This window comes from Dipodomys merriami, unplaced genomic scaffold, assembly GCF_024711535.1.
Source record: "Dipodomys merriami isolate MVZ:Mamm:240054 unplaced genomic scaffold, mDipMer1.0.p SCAF_1, whole genome shotgun sequence".
In the NCBI taxonomy this organism is placed as follows: Eukaryota; Metazoa; Chordata; class Mammalia; order Rodentia; family Heteromyidae; genus Dipodomys; species Dipodomys merriami.
The window spans coordinates 130,946,271-130,967,299 of record NW_027202270.1 but is presented as its reverse complement, the minus strand read 5'-3'; the positions used below and the strand labels follow the sequence as shown (position 1 = coordinate 130,967,299).

Sequence of the window (21,029 nt, the reverse complement as noted above, 5' to 3'; positions counted from 1 at the left end):
AAAAAGCTCCTTCGCTTTGAGCAAAAGAAACTCGAGGACAGTGCCCAGGCCCTGAGTTCAAATCCCAGGACTGGCAGAAAGAAAAAGCCACTAAGTTGTCTTTGGGGTGAGGGGTAGGGGGAAAAGAGTCTCCAGACTTCGAGGCTATTCCAATGACACGTCTTTAGGAGTATAGGGTTAAGTTGAAAGAAAATAGGAAAACAAGATTCTTGTCAATCTTCCAGAAGACTTCTACTGCCAGAAGACTTCAGATTCTCTTGTGTCGCCTAAACTGTTCACTCCAGTTGGCTCAGGTATAGGGCTTTTCCCTGGAAGCAGCCCAAGTCTTCTCCCACGAACCTGTGGTCTCCTTGCAGACCCGCTCCACCCCATTCCCACCCCCCAGCCACCCCTTAAGGCATCCTCTACCAGTGGGCAAGTGAGCCGAGCAGGAGAGCTGTGCACGGTGGCTGGAGAGTGGGCCGGGACCAAGTGGATGCTCCTGAGCTTCTAGGGATGCCCTGACCTATCACCGTCACTGCAGGGCCAGCAACCTTCTTCCCGCCCTCTGCCCCGCGGCCACAGCTGTGGCTTTTCCTGCACGAGCAAGGATGGCCAGGATAATACCTGCAACTCGTCGATTCTAGTTGCTACATCTCCACCTGCAACAACGGGGCGACGGCAACACCTGCGGCTACACCTGTCCCTCCCCACTCCCGCAGCATCTGGCTGTTCGATCCCTGCGTGGGGGGCAGCGGGGACCCTTTCTGTATCTGCCCAGATGGCCGAACCTGCCCTCGCAACACCGACGACTGCAACCTTTTCCCTCGTTGCAGATACCTGGACAATGGCACAGACCTCGTGCTTCAGCCGTGACTAAATAGGCCCCCGCGCCTGTTCTGTGACCGGGGTGTCCTCGGGGGCAATGTCGTGGAAGTCACCGTGTCCTTCAGCCCTAGGAAGGACCTGCCCAACAGCAGGCTGATCCGGAGTGTGGCCTGCGCCGTAGTGGCCGCCCATGGGGTGGCCCCTGGTTTCAGTCAGGTGGGCGCGTCGGCGGCGGCTGGAATCTATGCTCTGCATGTGGTGGCTGACCGGCGTTGATAGTTTGTGTGTTCCCCCAGTCGGGCGTTCCCTGCAGCTGCGGCCACAGGAGTTTTCTACCTTTCTTTAGCCTTGTGTAGAAACAAAGTATCCTGGGATGGTTGCTATTTTGTAGTTTCAAGGTGTCACGTGCTCTGTTATAGAGCGAAGTGTGTAACATTGGTTACTAGAGGTCATGGGTTGTTTACAGAATCTCCTTCCTAATTGGGTTTGGGTGATCCAAGGCTCTCAGTGGGATCTCTTGACCCTAATAATTGATGTGGTTCTGGTGGCAGGCATAGCTTGTGACTATTTGTAACACCTGTGGTTAAGAAGTCACAGTGACCTCAGGCTGGCCAATACGCCTGGCCTGCTAGTCCTGTCCCTTCAGCCTGTCCTGGATCTCTCCTGTCTAGAATTCTCCAGAGATCTTCCCATGTTTTCGGAAGGGCCTCACCTATCTGCTGTTGCCCTTCATGAGACAGTGGCAGTATTAAAGCTTGTGACAGCCAGGCGCCGGTGGCTCACGCCTGTAATCCTAGCTACTCAGGAGGCTGAGATCTGAGAATCGTGGTTCAAAGCCAGCCCGGGCAGGAAAGACTGTGAGACTCCTATCTCCAATAAACCGCTAGAAAACTGGAAGTGGCGCTGTAGCTCAAGTGGTAGAGCGCTCGCCTTGAGCTGAAAAGCTGAGGGACAGCGCCCAAGCCCAGAGTTCAAGCCTCATGACCGACAAAAAAAAAAAAACCTTGTGACAAACTTGTCTTTGCATCTATCAGGTTGTGCTGTATACTAGAAAGCCCTCATCAGCTACCTTACCTATGGTAGACCAATTCTCCAAACATGTGTATACTAAATGAGTCACCCTGTATATTTATAAATTAAAAATGAAATAAGACTGTTTGCTATCCCTTCCTTAACTTCAGTTCCTCCTCTTGACTGTGGAGCAGCAGAAAAGTCAGAAGTCTAAACCTGAGAGATTAAGTCTAACTACAGTTACAGGTATACAATAATATGGATGTATGGGACGCTGAAGCTGGCACTTAGAAGGAATGGATTTATAAACAGGGCTGCTATACTTTATAACAGGATCTTGTTTATTGCTGGTATTAATGCTTCATTTTGGATTAACATACATCTAAAAAATTATCTCTGTGCAGAGATGGAACTTTATGGAGCTATAGGATTTACGAGGGAATTGTGAGCTGTGTAAGTTTTGTGGCACTGGCTTTCACCACCACCTCCACTTTCCATGCAGTATCCACATGACTTACATCATGACTATAGGCTTTGGATCCTCCTTCTGTTAAAGCAGAACAAAGTATATTTTATAATGGTATAATTCTCAAAAGAGAATAAAAATGAAGACAGAATTTCTCATCAGTATTGGGTCTCTTGCCTTTCCAGAAATGACTCCAGTTCTGTCTGAAGCACTCATAAAGTTTTAATATACTAATTCATACTTAGCATTTTTTTCTTTATCTTTTTTTTTTTTTTTTTTTTGGCCTGTCCTGGGGCCTGAACTCTGGGCCTGGTGTTGTTCCTGAGCTTCTTTTGCTCTATATGAGCACTCTTCCCAATTTGAGCCACTGCACCACTTCTGACTTTTTTGTTTATTAGAGACAAGAATTTCAGTTTGGCTTTGAGCCATGCTCCTAGATCTCCTGAGTAGCTAGGATTACAGGAGTGAGCCACTGGCGCCCAGCTTTAGCATACATCTTGATAGAGGTTGGCTGGCTGTCCCCACCACATTCGGAGTGAAAGAATGTTCCATTTCTTATTGTACATCATACGTTGGGCAGAAGCTCCAACAGCTGGGCTCTGATAATGCCCAAGTGAAGTTCTTGATTTTGCTGTAACAATGTCTGCATGTAATTCAATAAACAGCACACATGCATAAATATCAGAGTATTTCCAACTGATGTTTCACACTGTAATCATTGATGTTGCCTGAGTTCCAGCTCCAGAGATTCCTATTTAGTTTGGCCTGAGGTACATGTTGTTTACAAGCTCTACAGGCAACTCTAAGCTGAGAAGACAACTAGAACACCAGGTGGTGAAGCTCAGACTTTACTGTGACCCAGGAACTTGGTAGGCTTATTAAAACTGGCTGCTACTCTGTTACTCACTAGTAGGTCTGGGACAAAGCCCAAGAATTTACTTATGCAACAAATTTCCAGTTAATTCTGCAATTTGGCAAGAGACCTTGCTTGGTGAACCACTAGCACAAGGGAATATTACTGATATTGACACCTTAAGTCCAGAGTTCAAAATCCCAATTCCATCATTATTACCTGTATAAAATTTATCCTCTCATCTTTAGTCTTTTTTTATAGCAATACTTAGATTTATAGCAATGCTCACAGCTATGAAACATGAACACATACTATACTAGAATATCAATTGAAGTTTCGTACAGTGCCTTACACAGAATGTAATATTGACTCTTTTCCAATTATGAATGGCTAAACAGTCCAAATATTCACATTAAATCATTCACATGGATGTCAAAACTTGGCAAAAAATAAAATACATGACTTAAGCAAACAATATTTTATTAGAATTATATATAATACATAATGATAAATATAAGAAGTGTATTAAGTATAGGATCTTAAAATACCTACATTCAATTTTCAAAACTCAACATTATAATTTAGGTGGTAGGAACATTATATATAATCTATAAAGTAGTACAAATATCAGATTCAAACTATAAAGAACAGGAATTCTTTTACAACCTGTAATGGATTCAGATACCTCATCTGTAATTTTAGTTTTCCACAGAATCAAAAGAATGTACGTAACACTTCAATGTGCCTAAAACTTCAATATAATGGTCTTTAAATGCGATTTAATTTTCAAGAAAACCTAAATTATTTAAGTGCATCAGAATCCCCATTATTAACCAAAGCTAAGTTTCTATCAATGATGAGACAGGTGTTTTCCAGATTACATATATGACTAAACAAAAGAGGAAATAGCTTTCCCTCCTGCTTGTCATTTGCTTTGCTTTGTATATCTCAAGGTCTTTTAAAATTTAATGTCCAAACCTGGGAGGTAAGCAGGTTTAAGGCAGAAACTGCTGCATATGCCATCAGATATAAGGATCATACCAAAGATTGAGCCTTCAATGGAGCTGGCTGAAACAAGAACTGGAATACTGTTGGTATTTCTACAATGAGTTGCTATCTAAACAAGTCTCAAGAAACCCGCTGTCCAGTTCAGGTTGAAACGCATAAGGTAATGTATCATGGTTGTTTATAACAAGTTTCTCCCTATCTAACAGTGGACTCCGAGGTAACATTTTTCTCTTATAACAATGCTCTTATGTGATAGTTTTTATTTTCTAAATTAAAAAACTGTGGTGGTGATCATCTATTTATCTTCTTGTTGCTGCATTGTATTCTGCATGGTACCATTTATACTATTTTTAATTATTACTTACCCTGATGATATACTTTCACTTACTTTATGAATTCTCTTGACTACAACCTCCTGTTTTTCATTGTATACTTCTGCCACGGAAGTGCCCAATTTTCAAAAACTTCTCTTTTGCTGTCTGTAATATAAACTTGACACCGACTTACAATGCCCTATTTATTGGCCAATTCAATGTAAAGTGTTTCCTCCCAACTGGAACAAAACATACTTTTGGGATGAAGGTTTGCAAAAGTGTCTTGACAAATCCCATGTCCAATCAGTATTTATTAAATAACAGCTAGATTGTCTATGATAAAATTGGTCTAACTGATTGCCTCAGGTATAGTATAGACAATATTAGGTTGAAATATGTTAGCCATACAACCTTTATTTTGAGGATAGAAAGGATTTTCTTAAACCCAGAAAATTAGTCTTGGTTCAACTGTCCTCAGTACTTCAAAACCAACTTAAGTACAAGAACAGGATGGTTCCTACCTCACCAGCATCCCTGGATCTCCTAAAGTCCATTCACATGCATTCTCCTTCCCAGACTTCCCCAGAAAACACCCAACAAATCCCCCTTCCCTAAAACAAAACTCATTTCCTTCCTTCCTCTGAGAAAAACAAGTTTATTCACTAAGTAATAAAAACCATAACTAGTATTTAGAGCCTTTGAAAAAAATAGTAATCCAGGCCTTTTCAGCTTAACTGAGAAGCAGAGCTGATTTCTTCTCTATCCTGCTCGAAATCAGAGAATGGTCAGAAGCCTACAGGGATTCAGATGCCACCTGAGGCTCAGTCTTTTCTTTTGTTGTCTGCTGGTTTGGTTTGGCCCCATTACTTCAGCCCTGGCCACAGCCGTGTCAGCACTAGGGCATCCTGTCACAATGAGGCACCACAAAAGCCATCAGGTAGCACAGAGCTTGACAAAATTCATCTGAATAGCTCAAAGTTTTTTGAATAATCAACTTGAACAGAGCTATTTTATAATTTACCTCAATATCATCATAGGTATTATGAAAAAAATGTTCTGCTAATTACCTTTCTGACTCTTGAGTACCCTCTTAAAAGCTCCCTCATCCCCACTGTGTATGCTCTACAAAATAGATCTTTAAAAGTTCTTCAGTTAGGATCACCTCTTAGATCAGAAACCAAAGCAGTTTCCTCACCTCTTTAATTCTCCATAAGGCATCAATATTATACTATCACATACAAATGTGTGTATGTATACTTTGTCATTTGCTTTTTTAAAAAGTAAAAAGCTCTTCTTATTCTCCTGTGTCCAATATAGGCACTCAAGAACGTAGTTAGAAAGTATTAATAAAGGCCACAAACACTTCCCAAGGAAGATCATTAAGTAAAAAATCCTCTCCCTCTCATGTAATAATCTGGCCTTCTATGCCAGTTCAGAAAAGCTGTGTAATCCATGGTGGCAGGAAGACGGGATCGTTCCCTCTTTGGATAGTAGCTGAGTTTTTATTGGCAGTCCTATTAAAATATGTAATTCCTCATTTGTTCTAAACAAGTCTTAGCTTATGTTCAGCTTTCCTTCAAAGAATATCTTTACTCTCCCATCAGAATATAAACATTTGGAGATTTGAACAGCAAGGTTCTAGGTAGGAATCAAGTCACTTTCAATCATGTGTTGGTTATGCAGAGAAGGGGGAAAGATATGGAAGAACAGCAGGGAAGGAGGGTAAGAGAAGCATAAGTTCACTGGGAGCACTGGCAGGAAGCAAGTCTTTCAAAGCTGTTGTCGGTATTTCATGAAGGCCCAGGCTGCTACCATAGTGAGAGCAAACACTGGCAACAGCATCACAGCTACAGGAATACTATTTGGCTCCCCTTCACCTCGATGTCCTATAGGTCCATTCTGCACCTGTAACTGGAAAGGAAGGACAAATGTTAACTCTAATGACTGACTGAAATGTCCAAGTTGACACATCACCTGGGGCAGCTGGTTATAGACCACCTGAGCTCACTGTGAACCCCAAGCACTTCCTAGCAGGAGTTCTCTGTCCTCAGCTGATATACCTTTATCACAGATTCTTGGGAAGAAAGTAAGTTTGATGAGGAAGCATTTAAATTTGCTGTGCTATTGACCTAATGGTAGCCTGGAGGGTACATGAGAACATTTGTTTCTATACTGCCTCCATCTCTAGATGTGTTTCCTATAGGAAAACGAAAACTGGATTAGGGAAAAGGACAGTAGGAAATCTTTCTAGAATGTTTACTTGCAAAGACTATCAGTCATTCCAATGCAGTAAGCAGACCCAGACAATGTCAAAACAGGTGCTATGTCATTATTTGGCAGCCCTAGTAAAATATGTAATTCCTCATTTGTTCTAAGCAAGTCTTAGCTTATGTCCAGATATCCTTCAAATATCTTTACTCTCCCATTAGAATTTAAACATTTGGAGGTTTTAAACAGCAAGGTTCCAGGTAGAAATCAATCATTTTCAATTTTGAAAGGTGAAGGTAGTAATGAAGGTATCTCTTCCTCCTAAGATGAGTTCTTGTCCTTCATGCTTTAATTTGTAATACTAGAGAAATATAAAGGTGGAACCTTTATGGAACAGAGGTTGAAGACTCAGAAGTAAATAAGTAAAAATAAACGATACCTTAGCATTATAATTCTATTCATTAACCTTTTTAGGTTAGATCGACTTCATTTTTATTTTTTTTCCAGACTGGCTCCTTTTTTGTCTTTTATTACCATAAAGTGTTCAAAGAGCCTTACCATGGTATTTCCATACATGTACACATTGTATTTTAATTATACCCACCCCCTCCATGGCTCTTTATTGTCCCCTTTCTCTCCCCCTTTCGTGTCCTTTCCTGCTTCTCTTAGTAGTCATGACGTTAAGGTTTTGTTTTGTTTCGCTTTGTTTTTCCTCTAGCTTCCACAAATAAGAGAAAACATATGATATTTGTCTTTCAGGACTGGCATTTTTCACTTAACCAAATGATAACCAATTCTGTTTTCCAGTATACAATATAATTTCATTCTTCTTAAGTAGCTAATTAAAACTCCACTATGTAGTAGACCATGTTTTATTTATCCATTCATCTGTTGATGTGCTCTTAGGCCAATTCCACAATTTGACTACTGTAAATAACGCTGCAATAAGCATGGGTATATAGGTATCTCTGTAATATATACTTAGAAGGGGTACAGCTAGCTCATTTGGAAGTTGTTTTTAATTTCTTGAAAAATCCCCATAGTAGCTGAACCAATTTACATTCCCACAGCAGTCAGTAAGAGTTCCTTTTTAAACAATGTTCTTTTTTTCTTTTTGTCGGTCATGTCAGTGCCCAGGCCCTGAGTTCAAGCCCCAGGACCAGTACCAAAACAAAAAAAAGGAAAAAGAGAATTCATATCATATATAATTTACTTGCCTTATCCTCCCATGTTTTAGATACAGAGAAGAGCCAAGGCTCTTGGAGACCTAGGTTTTAAACTTAGAACCTTGTGCTTCCTAGACAGGAACTCTACCACTTGAGTTATCTTCCCCTAGGTTAAATGCTTCACCATCAAACTGATTTTCTTCCCTTCTTGCTTCCATAATTTTTCAAATAGGTTCTCAAATATATGCCCTGACTGACCTGGACTGTTTTCCACCTATATATACTTCTGGCATTAGTGAAGATGACAGCTGCTTGCCACCACATCTAGTTTTTATTGGCTCAGATAGGATCTGGTGAACTTTCTGGCCCTAGGCTGGTCTCAAATCATGATCTTCCTCTTCTCTACCTACCAAGTAGATGGAATTACAAGCCTAAGCCTTTTGTACTTTTTTTTTAGGTCCTCTTAATCTTTTCAGCTTCTGAATCCTGACCTAGCCACCAAGTGAGACAGCATATATTGATATAAGAAGCAGCAGACACACTGAACTTTAGTGTTATGAAATAAATCTTATCTACTCAGGCTTCGTTTCCATTATCAAAGTATAAAACACTAGGAAATAGGAATCAAAATGCAAGCATAGATGTGGTTTTGGCTCAATTCTCCATTCCATTTCCTTTTTTCTAGAGTTTTGGTCAAACCAAATAGAGTCCATGGCAGTGATAGGAAAAGTCCCCATTATATACAGACAGGTCAGACAGACAGATATCCCTTATAATATATATTTAATATATGCACTTCCAGAGCAGGTAGACAGTTCTTTTCCCCACAAAAAGTGAAAGTGATTCTAATTTTCCTTCCTCTATTTTAATTTGATTATGAAGCTTTATTACCTTGAAGGCAGAATCTGAATAACAAACATTGTGTTTTGAAATTTTTTCATAAGCAAAATTACCAGAGGATCCCTGCTGTGCTAGACACTCCTTAAAGTAGTGATAATAAGCAACGGAACAAGATTAAATACACACATTTATTCACAAGAACAGTGCGAAAAGTCTTGTGCCAAATATCTGATACAAGTGGTCCTTACCCGGTGCTGTACTCTCAGGGACACAGCATAGCCTGCATTACGAAAGAGGTCCACAGCATCCTGGTGCAGTAGGTTCTTTAGGTCTTGGCCATTTACCTGTCAAAAATAGCAAGAAAGAGTAGTAAGGGAGGCAAAGGCTAAATGCATAAGTCAAATTTACTTTCATGTGGCCAAATCTAAATTTAAAAAAAAATCTGTTTCAGGGAAAATTCCAAGGGCTAGAAGTATGGGCAGTCACCTAGAACTAAAGTGTTACTTTTCATTTGCAGCTTCTTTTCTAGAACTGAGGTTCATTGGGCCATTTGAAGAGAATCTAGGTTAAAATACAGTGTTTTTTGCTTGTCTTTTCTAATATGATCTTCCAGGTTATCATACTATCTTTCCTAATCCCAACCTTGGAAACAATTCTATGAAACTCTCCTCCAATTTATTTTAATAGGGTGTAAGTCTATATTTTATTAGTGCATTCTACAAGGCTTGTTCTATTATAAACTATATCCCTTGATTCTGTGGATATTCCAATCCACTTCAAATTACTAAAACCTATACACTGTGATGATACAAAGGACCATTTCAGTGTATTACTGAAGTTATTCCTACCACTTACAGGTGACAGATGGGAAGGAACACAGGTATTATTACTTTTTGACTTTGGCCACAACTGGCATCTATGCTACACTGCAAGTCAAACACACAGCCAACTTTGTGCTTTTATACATGCTCCTATCATCATTAATAGCAAGAATATTTAATATATTTACTTTTTTTTTTTTTTTTTGCTGGACATAGGGTTTGCATTCAGGGCCTGGGCTCTGTCCCTGAGAAATTTTGCTCAAGGCTAGCTCTCCGCCACTTCGAACCACAGTGCCACTTCCAGTTTTCTGGTGGTTAATTGGAGATAAGAGTCTTATGCATTTTCTGCCTGGGCTGGCTATGAATCACCACGATCCTTAGATCTCAGCCTCCTGAGTAGCTAGGATTACAGGTGTGAGCCACTGATACCAGCTAGATTTACTTTTGATAGGTACTTTATTTTACATACAATATCCAATTTAATTTTCACAATAACCTTATGAGGTACACAGTATTTTTTTATGTGCTCCCTGATGAAAATTCAAGTTTAGTGAGACTAGTGAGTGTAGGAGCCGGGGTTAGAGTTTTCATATAATGGAAGTATCTCTTAGATTTCACTGTTCCTTCACCTCAATTCACCAATTATCTTTCCTCTGCTCAAGCCATTCACTTTTCTAATCATCTCATCTTCCTGTCACATCTTTCTCCAAGGTTCATAATGCTCCTGCTACTCCATCTTCTGCAAATGTCCTCAATGAGTGATCTGTCAATGCTTTTGTCTTATACATTATTTCCAAGTTTCAGCTCCATTCCACTTTAGGTTACCAAATGACTGACATAAACTCAGACTTCAACATTAGACATGGTTTAGCTCAACATCACAAAAACCTGACTATATTTCTATTTTCATACTCTTTATTATTCCTATTCCTCTACTGATTTCCTCATCTTTTTTCACACTTTACTGGCATCCTTACCCATCTAGAAGTTCCGGTTGTAATTTCAACAAAGCACTTGGTAAATCATTAGAATCCCTTGTCCCCATGATCTTCTGCCATTTTTCCAGTCTCAGGCAACATAATGCATCTACCTTTCTTGCCATCATTGAGTTGGATATTCCTGGAGAAAGACACAGTCACACTCTCCACCGTAGATCCAGGTTAGCTGACTCCAACTTATCCTTAAAACCATCTTACTAATCAAGCAAACTCACAAATAAATAGTTGATTGATGCTTTCTGCTTCATCAAACCCCATCCCAATCCTCTACCTCCTCTCAACAGATTTTGTTTTCTAACTTTTGTGAGAATATTAAAAACATCTAACACTCTCTCCCCTTTTTCCTTTTCTCCTCAAAGCTTATTAATATCTCACTACTCTTTCCTTTATTAAAGCTAAAGGCACTGATGCTCCAGGTTGTAGTCCTTCCAGCTTCCTTACGGAACCCACACAGCATTAGCTCCTCTTGATGCCTTGTTATTTTTTTGCCACTCCTCAACTAAAAATCATGAAGTTTATTTTATTAAAAAACAAAACAAAACAACAACAAGCAAAAACACCACAACATGAGCCAGGGCATGTCTGTAATCCTAGCTACTTAGGAAGCTAAGATATGAGGATTGAGGTTAGAAGCCAGCCTGGGCAGGAAAGTCTGTGAAACTCTTATCTCATCTGAACTGCCCCAAAAAAGCCAGAAATGGAGCTGTGGCTCAAGTGGTAGAATGCTAGCTTTAAGCAAAAAGGCCAGGGACAGAGCTCAGGCGCAGAGTTCAAGCCCCAGGAGTGACACAAACAAGAAAGAAGAAAACAACACAAATATTTCCTGGAATACCCTTACACATCCCATATTTCCTTCACTTAGAACTGCTGAAAAGTTAAGTGCCAGTAGCTCACACCTGTATTCCTAGCTACTCAGGAGGCTGAGATCTGAGGATCATGGTTCAAAGCCAGCCCCAGCAGGGAAGTCTGAGAGACTCTTATCTCCAATTCATCCATCACCAGAAAACCAGAAGTGGTGCTGTGGCTCAAGTGGTAGAGCACTAGCCTTAAGCTGAAGAGCTCAGGGTCAGACCTAGGCCCAGAGTTCAAGCCCCATGACCGAAACAAACAAACAAACAAACAAACAAAAAACCAACTGTTGAAAAATGGTCATTGCCTCTACTACCACAGCATCCATTCATTCTTTGACTCCTAGTATACACAATGTAAGAGAAGAGCAAGCTCTCCTAAAGGCTAGTGACTTCTCATTGCCAATTCTCATAGCCCTTCTCTAACCTTCATACGAGCTCCTCCATTTTGCAATGTTCTGGTTTAGGTTATGAACATTTCTCTTCTTACTCTCTTCTTTTTTTTTTTTATTGTGAAAATTCTGCATAGAGGGGTTACAATTACATGGGCAAGATAATGACTCTCTTACTTCTTAAATGAAGATTCCTCTCCTCTTTCCTTCAAAGATAAATAAGTATACTTCACTACAGTCTATCTTCTTCCTTTCTCTCCCACAGTGATTTAACTTTAAGAATAATCTGTAAGGGGCTGGGAATGTGGCTTAGTGGTAGAGTGCTTGCCTGGATTTGATTCCTCAGTACCACATAAACCGAAAAAGCCCGAAGTGGCGCTGTGGCTCAAGTGGTAGAGTGCTAGCCTTGAGCACAGAGAGGCTAAAGGACAGTGCCCAGGACCTGAGTTAAAGCTCCAGGACTTGGATGTGAGGGCGATTTGGCTGCGACATCTGTCACCCCATTGACCGCTGGGGTTGATTCGGCTGATCTGGCTGGCTAGGCGGGTGTCCCCTTCCTCCCTCACCGCTCCTTGTGCATCCCTCCCGAAGCTGCGCGCTCGGTCAAAGAGGACGACCATCCCCGATAGAAGAGGACCGGTCTCCGGTCAAGGGTATATGAGTAGCTGCGCTCCCCTGCTAGAACCTCCAAACAAGCTCTCAAAGCTCCAGGACCAGCAAAAAAGAAAAATAATAAATTTTAAGACAGCTCCTAACTCTAATAGTTAGAAATATACCAGTCCTGCTGGGTGATCATACTTGGATATTGTTTGAGGCAATTCAATACTTTCAAAACATCTTCACAGCTACCCACAAACCAGAATATCCTGACTTTCTTCTTATTGCCGCTACCATTCCTTCTGACAAAAATCTTGCTAACATTTCTATACTCTCTGTATAGTTAACCTTTACATATATTTGTCAATCCTATAGTCTAACATGACATCTTTCATAGGTTACTTCCTTTCCTGTGGCCTCTATGTTAGACTGTGGACATTATTCATTCAACTAGATTAGATTGCCTTCTCTCTGGCTCACTTTCCTATGTCTCTACCTGTAACAACCCTTCAGATCCATCTTCCTACAGTATAATTCTATTATACCATTTTACTGCTCAAGACACAAAAGTGATACAGGGGATCAAGGAAATGTGATCTCACATACTTGATTTCTCCTGCAAAGTCCTAACTCACCTCAGTTTACACCCTTTCATATATCCTATGCTTTGGCCCAGTCACAGAGCTCACTGACACTGGTACCTAGAACATATTTTTATCTTTCATACCTGTGCTCGTTATCTCTTCCACCTAAAAGCCATATCCTTTTCAGATTTCTATTCATTTTCCAATATTGACCTTTAAAAGGATAAATCCAACTACCTATAGTATAGAAGTAAATGCAGTACTCTCCAGCTGATGGACTTTGGTATCAGATGCAATTTTTCACTTCTGTTTATACTTTGGTTTTCTTGGTAGATATGCCAAAGGTGAGGAACTTCATAATGAATTCTCAGTGACTTATATTGCTAGTTAATTCCTAGTGAAAGAATTATAGTAAGAATGCTCACTTACATATTCCATCTAGCCTATGTGTTAATTATATTTCTTGTTGCAAAGATGTTATGTTCATGTTATTTTCCATTTTCCATTAGAGATATTCAAATAAATCAAGCTGCGGTCATGTCAGCAAATGCCAAATAATGTGACAGTTTCTTATCAATTCATCAGCACCAAAGTTTCATGGTAATATGAATGTTAAGTGAGATATTCTATGTTATTTGTGGTAGGAATACTGACCTTAAAATAATATTTGTTACATTAGTTAGTAATAATTCCAGCAATTATTTAACATTTATTATCTTGTCTGGAGCTGCCTATTAATTCTACATATACTAATTCATTTAGTCTTCACAATAGTTCTGGTAAGATAGGACCTCACATGTTATAAGTAATAAAAACAGAAAAACTATGTCATTTGTCCACACTGAATGGAAGGAACAAAGCCAGGATTCAAATTTTAGCAGCCTAGCTCTTTAAAGCATTAATCTATACAAATTTACACTGTAAGCAAGGATTTTAGTTCAGCAACATATTACTATCACATTCATGTTGTAAATTAAATTTTGTGGTTTTACAATTTGGTTTTTATTTAGTGTTGCATTTGTTTTGCATTCATGAGGTTTGAACTCAGCTTTAAGCTTGCTAGAAAGGGATTCTACTATTTGAATCCCCACCCCATCCTCACCAGCCCTTTCTAGTTTTACTTGTGTTTGTGTGTGTGTGTGTGTGTGTGTGTGTGTGTGTGTGTGTGCATGTGTATGTATGTGTGTGTGTGTGTGTGTGTGTGTGTGTGTGTGTGTGTTTTGTCTGGGGTTGGCCTTGCTAACCTCCTCCTGTACAGTTGGAAATACAAACATATCCCACCACACCTGGTTTATTGGATGACATGGGGGTCTCAATAATTCTTTTCTTGGACTTGCTACAAATCACCGTCCTCTTGATCTCTGCTTTCTGAGTAGCTGGGATTACAGAAGTGAATCAACACACTTAGCCTTTAACATTACCCACTTAAAAAGTTTTGGAACTGAAAAAAATCACAATCTGTTTACAAATTAGTGTTTTTATTCATTTGTATATATTGAAGTAGCATTAAACAAAAAAAGGCAATTTAAATAAGTGCCACTTCAATCAAGTTCTTTCTAGATAACTTCATTCGATGTAATAGATTTACTTCTTTGAATCTCCCTTTCTAGATAACTTCATTAGATGTAATGGATTTACTTCTTTGAATCTCCATACTATGTAATGCTCTTAAAGCTCAAATTGAACCCTGCTTTATATCATTTTATAGTCTACTATAATAACATACATTATATCATTATAACCCTTACCTGAAGTACACTTTACCTAACATTTGAACATAAGAAATGTCGCATGTTTCTTGGTTACAAACTCAGAAGCGTACCCTGCAAAAGTTGTAACTATAAAAAGTCTAACAGTCAGTACTATGGAGCTGAAGTGCTCTATAGGACTGCCTATAAGCTGCCTAGACAGAGAAGCAGCTTTACTGCCAATAACTGTGATTTGGATTTCATCTGAGCCTCTTGTTAACAAGGAAAAAAGACACTGTTGTTATTGAGCAAAAGAAGGTTCTACGAAGGGCATGGGTCAGTTAAGGCCTTTTACATCCTCTACCACCAGTTAAGCCAAATGGATTCTAATGTAAGAGGATTTTTCTAATTATTACTGTTAAAATCCAATATACAAAAATGCAAAGGGCATGTTTCTCCTCCTTTGCCCAAGGTAAGCCAGTCCCATAAAACAAATAATGATTATGACTTTCTTTCTCCCTTGATGTCAGTTTTCCTTCCCCAAAGTTGAATTTGCTTTTCAATATTTGTCTCCTCTAAGCATTTTATAGATTTCAGCTGACCGACTACCAGTTTTGTAAATTTTATCCTTTAAATCTGTGGAATCTGCAGAATCACCATCCATATTGATCTATATGGTAGTTCTCAACCTCCAGGTGATTTTCAAATTGAGCTAGTTCTAAACTGCCTCAATGTTCTAGCTGGCTTTCACTCCCAGACTACCTACCCTATTTAATACATATTCCTGCTATTTACAGACTGCATTAGTAATTTTCCATTTACTGAAGCAGTAACTTTTCAAATACAAGTCTGCTGATCCATTATAATAGATTGGGAAGTCAATCTAGTGAGTCAAGATTATCTATTTAAGTGAAATTAGGGGGAGGGGAACACAAAATAGGAGAATACCTCAAATGCAGAAAAGCCGTTTCGTTAAAACTTAATTTCATATGTATGTATACTCATACACACATAACCCCTATTTAATGAAATACATATATTTCTATTTAATGTTTACCTTAGGCAAAGGAAACACCAGCTTCCTATTGTGGGTCATAATTTTAAAAGCCTGAAAAATATTTCCAGACAACAGTGGTTCTCAAACTTGATGGTATACAGGCTCACCAGGGAAGCAATAGTGTAATTAGAAATCAATGATTATTCAGTAGGTCTGAGAGTCTAATGAGTTCCCAGGTTATGACAAGACTGCTGTACTTAGATCTCATTTTAGTAGTAAGAGCTACTCTTAGCTAAGTCATCTTTAGAAATGTTAACTTGCTACCTAGCCGGGCACTGGTGGCTCATGCCTGTAATCCTAGCTACTCAGGAGGCTGAGATCTGAGGATTGCAATTCAAAGCCAGCCCAGGCAGCAAAGTCCGTGAGATTCTTATCTTCAATAAACCACCAGAAAACTGGAAGTGGCACTGTGGCTCAAATGGTAGAGTGCTAGCCTTGAGTTGAAGAGCTGAAGGACAATGCCCAGGCCCAGAGTTCGAGCCCCACAACTGACAAAAAAAAAAAAATGTTAACTTGCTACTTCAACTTCATTAGTTTACAGCATGTTTCTATTTAACCTGAGATATGGCAGGTTTACAATGTGCAGAAACATTTGCTGACTCTCAGAGTTCAAGAATCAGGCAGGGCTGGGAAGATGGCTCAGTGGTAGAGTGCTTGCCTTGCATGTATGAGGCCCTGGGTTCAATTCCTCAGCACCACATAAAAAGAAAAAGCTGGAAGTGTCGCTGTGGCTCAAGTGGTAGAGTGCTACTAGCCTTGAGCTGAAGAGCTGAGGGACAGCACCCAGGCCCAGAGTTCAGGCCTTACGACCGACCCCCCCCCCCCGAAAAAAAAAAAATCAGGGAAACAAATCTTTTTACTTTTAACTCGGGTTGTTAGCTGTGTTTCCTTTTCCTGTCTTAGAAAATAAGCTAAGTTAAAATTACTTTTCTCTGTTAAGATTGTAATTACCTCAGGATAATTTGGAACAGAAGCTATGAGTATTGAATAATATTAAATGTAGATACAGAATCATAGAGAAATAGTGGATCCAACTTAAGGGGCACTGATCTCAGAGTATACTCTGGAAATATATATTTTTAAATAAAATCCTTATGAGCCATACTTTTTGGTCTTTTTTTCACAAAAATCAAAGGAATAAAAAATAGATTATTTAAAGCCACTTCATCAAGTCCAACCAAAAAAGTCAGTGTGCGAGAGTAGAATGAGTTCACTGAACAACTAAATCAGATGTTTACTCTGTGCTAACTAAAGGCTATGATCTCCACCATTGTTTAAAGTACTCCACTGGGTATTTCAGTGTCACTGCAGTAGAATAAATAGGAGTTTCTGCTAAATTGTTCCTTGATTTCTTGTAACTGCATAGCATCTGGAGTGCTACAGAAGGTCATCAACTACAACAGCTGACTTATGTGAATGACTAAATCTCTTTTATTCATCCAGTTAAGAATTGTACTTTCTGTTAGGGGTGCTATTTTTAGGGGGAGGAGAGAATGATAAAGGGTTGAAATTGATGGGAATGGAGTGTGAACACGTATGGAGATGTAACAGTGGAATCCTTCCCTTACATAATATAAGCCAGTAAAAAAAAAAAAAAATTAAACCTTCTAAGGAAATGGCCCAATCTATGCCACTTTGTTTTATAAGGGATCAGTTAAAATGGAAAATTCACCTGAAGAGTAGAATAACAAGTTGTATCACTCTGACTTCAGTAAGGACTACTATTGATTATCTACATCCTTTTCTTTAGGTAGGCATACAAGAAAAATGAGAAAAATGCCTCCACCTTCCAAGGTAACCAACCTATTCTGTATCAAACTATCTTCTATCAATATATGCACACAATATGAACAATGGGGGAGGAATTCACATCCCTCATCTTAACCTCAGGTCCATTCTTCCATTACTACTATCTAATTGTATCTCAGATGCAACAGGATCTTAAGCATGTTATATTAATTCAATTATTTTTCTTTTTTCTTAGCGTAAATCATATACTGTGATCACAAAAATTAAACTTGGGGGGGGAAATTTTTACTTTAGAACTTGAAATCAAGGTATGTAAACAATATTTAAGACACAGGAGTGGAGAACCTCCAGCTTGTGCATTGTGTAAGATCCCTGAAATCAGGGATTTGCTTCTTGTGTGCTTCTCCACAGTAACCCCCAGCTGTCTACCTATATTGATAATTTTATGTGGACCATATGATGTTATATTCAAATGACTGTTGGTAGGAAAAAGGTTCCTCACTCTCTGCTCTTTTCTAGCTCTTTCTCAGCTTTCCTTCTCTTCTCTTTCCCAGCTCCTTTCTCTTTCCTAGCTCTCTCTTTCCCACCTTTTCCAGATGCTCTCTTTTCTAGCTCTTTTCTAGCTATTTTCTCTCTCTTTCCCAGCTCTCTCTCTCTTTCCCAGTTCTCCCAGCTCTCTTTCCCCACCTCGTGGAGGACCAAGATGGCCTGGTGCTAGCCGGAATGATGAATAAGCCTACCCCTTACCTGGATACCATGAGCATGGTAGTGTTCTGACTCGGAAAAATAAAAAAAAATAAAAAATAAAAAAAAAGAAAAAGGTTCCTCACCCAATATAATAGAAATATTAAATCAAGTCTAACAATTCATAAGGAATTTACAGATCATTAACAATATTTCTATTAGGCATCTAAATTAATGTGTGCTAAAGGGAAACATTTTGATTATCTAGCAAAAGTTGCCAAAAAAAATTGGAATGTATTTTACAACATGGAAAAAATGATCAATATGCAATAGGAAAATTCAGTAAGAATAGGAGAATAGGCCAATAATTTAGCAAGATTTTATAAAGACATCATAGCCAATAATAAATTAATATTTTAGTACATTTTAAAGGATGATGTAAGCTAATTGGATGGTAACATTTAATGGTTCACTTTAGAGAAGGAAGAGGTGGTCATGAGTGAGACAACAGAAACTGTTGCATAACATTTGTTAAGGAAAGGAATTCAGAAAGAGTAATTCCAAAGCAAATCATTAAAAAGAGAAATTAGACTCAAAGGAATGCAGGCCTAGACACTATGGGGAGGTTATGCTATCCTTTCTTCCTGTATATTCTCCATCTTGTTCTTCATCCTTAGTCCCCCTTACCTATCTTCTATTTCTGCTTTTTCCTCCCCTGCCATTTCCCCTTCTCTTCTTTCACAAGTCTTTTATTTAGGTGGCTTGAACAGAAACATATTAAGATATTAAGCCTATGCTGTTCAAGTTTTTATTTACCCAGAGCCTAGGCTTCAGGTGTAGGGAACTCTGAAGCTGTGCTGTGAAACCTGGAAAAGCAATGCTGAGAGCTGGCCATGGAAGGGTTAAAACAGACAGGTCTGGAGAGGGTTAAGAGACTTGGAAGGCTGCCCCCCTTCCTTAGTGCTGGAAAGCCTTGTATGCTGGAGACCTTGACAACTTAACCTTGGGGCTAGATAGAGTAGACTTCATGTCTGGACTTTCTCTGGGCTGCAGCCTCCAGTCTCAAAAGAATAAGGGAACCAGTGTCTCTCACACATTCTGTTTTGGTTCTGATTGTAATATTAATATAAATGCTTACTTTTTGCATGTATCCATGGTAACCTTCTTTGTGTGATCTCAAATAAATATGCTTGCTTATGGGAACTTGGACCCCACGTGCCCCTGGGATCCCTGGTGCCTGCTGATTTCCTTATCTTACCTATCTCTGCAGTTACTAATTTTCTTTGGCCCCAGTTGCAGTTAGCAACAACCAAGGTTTAGAGAGACTGTGATTTGTATAACTACATGCCCTGTCTTTATTCTTACCCGTTCTCAATGTTTCCTTATACTACTACTTACTGACAGACTGGTTTATATATAAAAAAAAAAAAAAACCTTTTGCCTGGAAGTATAGGGGGAAATAATGGCCTTCTAAACTCAATTTCTTTTTGATTGTTCTCATCTCACAGATTAATTGCTGAAACAAGACAAAAATAGTGCGATAGACTAAAAATACTACTACTCATTATATATTTTTATGTATATGTGTATGCATGTATGTTCAGTTTGGACATACTCTTAGGATTCTTAAGTTAATTTACCTAGCCCTAAGAGCTACATGTGCTGATTTTCTGGGGAGCAAAATGCTTTGTTTTATTTGTTGTTTTGTTTTGTTATATGTAGCTCAGGCTGGTCTTGAACTATTTTGCCCAAGTTAGACTTGAACTTGAAATCTTCCTTGACTCCAGCCCCTGGAAGTGCTAGGATTACAGGAGTGTGCCACTATGCCTGGCTAGATGTGTCTTTTTTTTTTTTTGGGGGGGGGGGGTGTGGGGTCCAGTCATGGGGCCTGAACTCTGGGCCTGGGCGCTGTCCTTCAGCTCTTCAGCTCAAGGCTAGCACTCTACCACCTGAGCCACAGCGCCACTTCCGTCTTTTTTCTTATGTGGTGCTGAGGAATCGAACCCAGGGCCTCGAGCATGCAAGGCAAGTGCTCTACCACTGAGCCACCTTCCCAGCCCCTAGATGTGTCTTCTTGAAGAGACTTTGAAAATCATATTGCTGAGCCCATAAGCAAATATTTGGGTGTCAAAGAAAGAAAACAAAGCAAGTCTTTCTTTTTATCCTTCTTATCTCTGCCTTCACATACTGCTTGTGTCCATCTTAGCTAACACTTAGATGACAGGGAGATTCTGTTGTATATACATACATTGAAATTTAATCACTAATCAACTTAATTGCAAGAAATACGATTTAAAAGGGAAAATTCTAAACAAAATGTTAATAAAATCTTTAAAGGGATAGATTTATCCTATGGACTAAAATCAAATCTGAGATGCTCTTAATCAAGACTTTCAGTTTATATTTAACTCATTAATTTCCTTCAGTCTTTTCCTAATTTATCACTACTGCCCTCTTCAATTCATTTTTGGACCATTTGGAGAGAAAGTAGGAGCTTCTGCCATGAGAATCTCTATTCTAGATTGACTTAAATAAAGTCCAGCCCTTTGAAGCCAGCTCTAATTTCCAGGAATGTTTTAGGTACTAATCATCCCTTAGCACTTCTTCATTCTTTATACCAATCATTTGTACTGTCTTCACACAAATAATAAGCTAGCTATCTTTAAAGGTTAGTTTTTTTAAAAAATCCATAGAATTGATTTAACCTACTCAAATCCCCATAACTGATAGTACTATTGTGATACAGGAAGTCAATCACAGAAACGGAAATAAAAAATAGGGTCAAATTTATAGTATACATTTTAATACTTTAAAAATTCTTTATTTTGCCTGAATTCTTGTTTATTTTAGGCTTATTCTAATTTATTTAAAGCTAGGGGTCTGTATACCCATATTTATTCATAAACTTTTCCAGGTTTGTTAAAATTTGCAAATTTGT

General features: G+C 39.0%; 1 protein-coding gene across 1 annotated transcript in view; it reads right to left on the bottom strand.

Moving 5' to 3' along the window:
- Positions 1-3,600: 3,600 nt before the first annotated feature.
- The window catches only part of Synj2bp (synaptojanin 2 binding protein), a 35,609-nt gene continuing 18,180 nt past the window's right edge, over positions 3,601-21,029 (bottom strand). Inside the window, exons 3-4 of the mRNA XM_070031140.1 lie at positions 8,922-9,017; positions 3,601-6,370 (exon numbers count right to left, since the gene is read on the bottom strand). Coding sequence (XP_069887241.1) covers positions 6,230-6,370; positions 8,922-9,017 — 237 coding nt within the window. The 3' untranslated portion in view covers positions 3,601-6,229. The remainder of the gene's footprint in view (positions 6,371-8,921; positions 9,018-21,029) is intronic.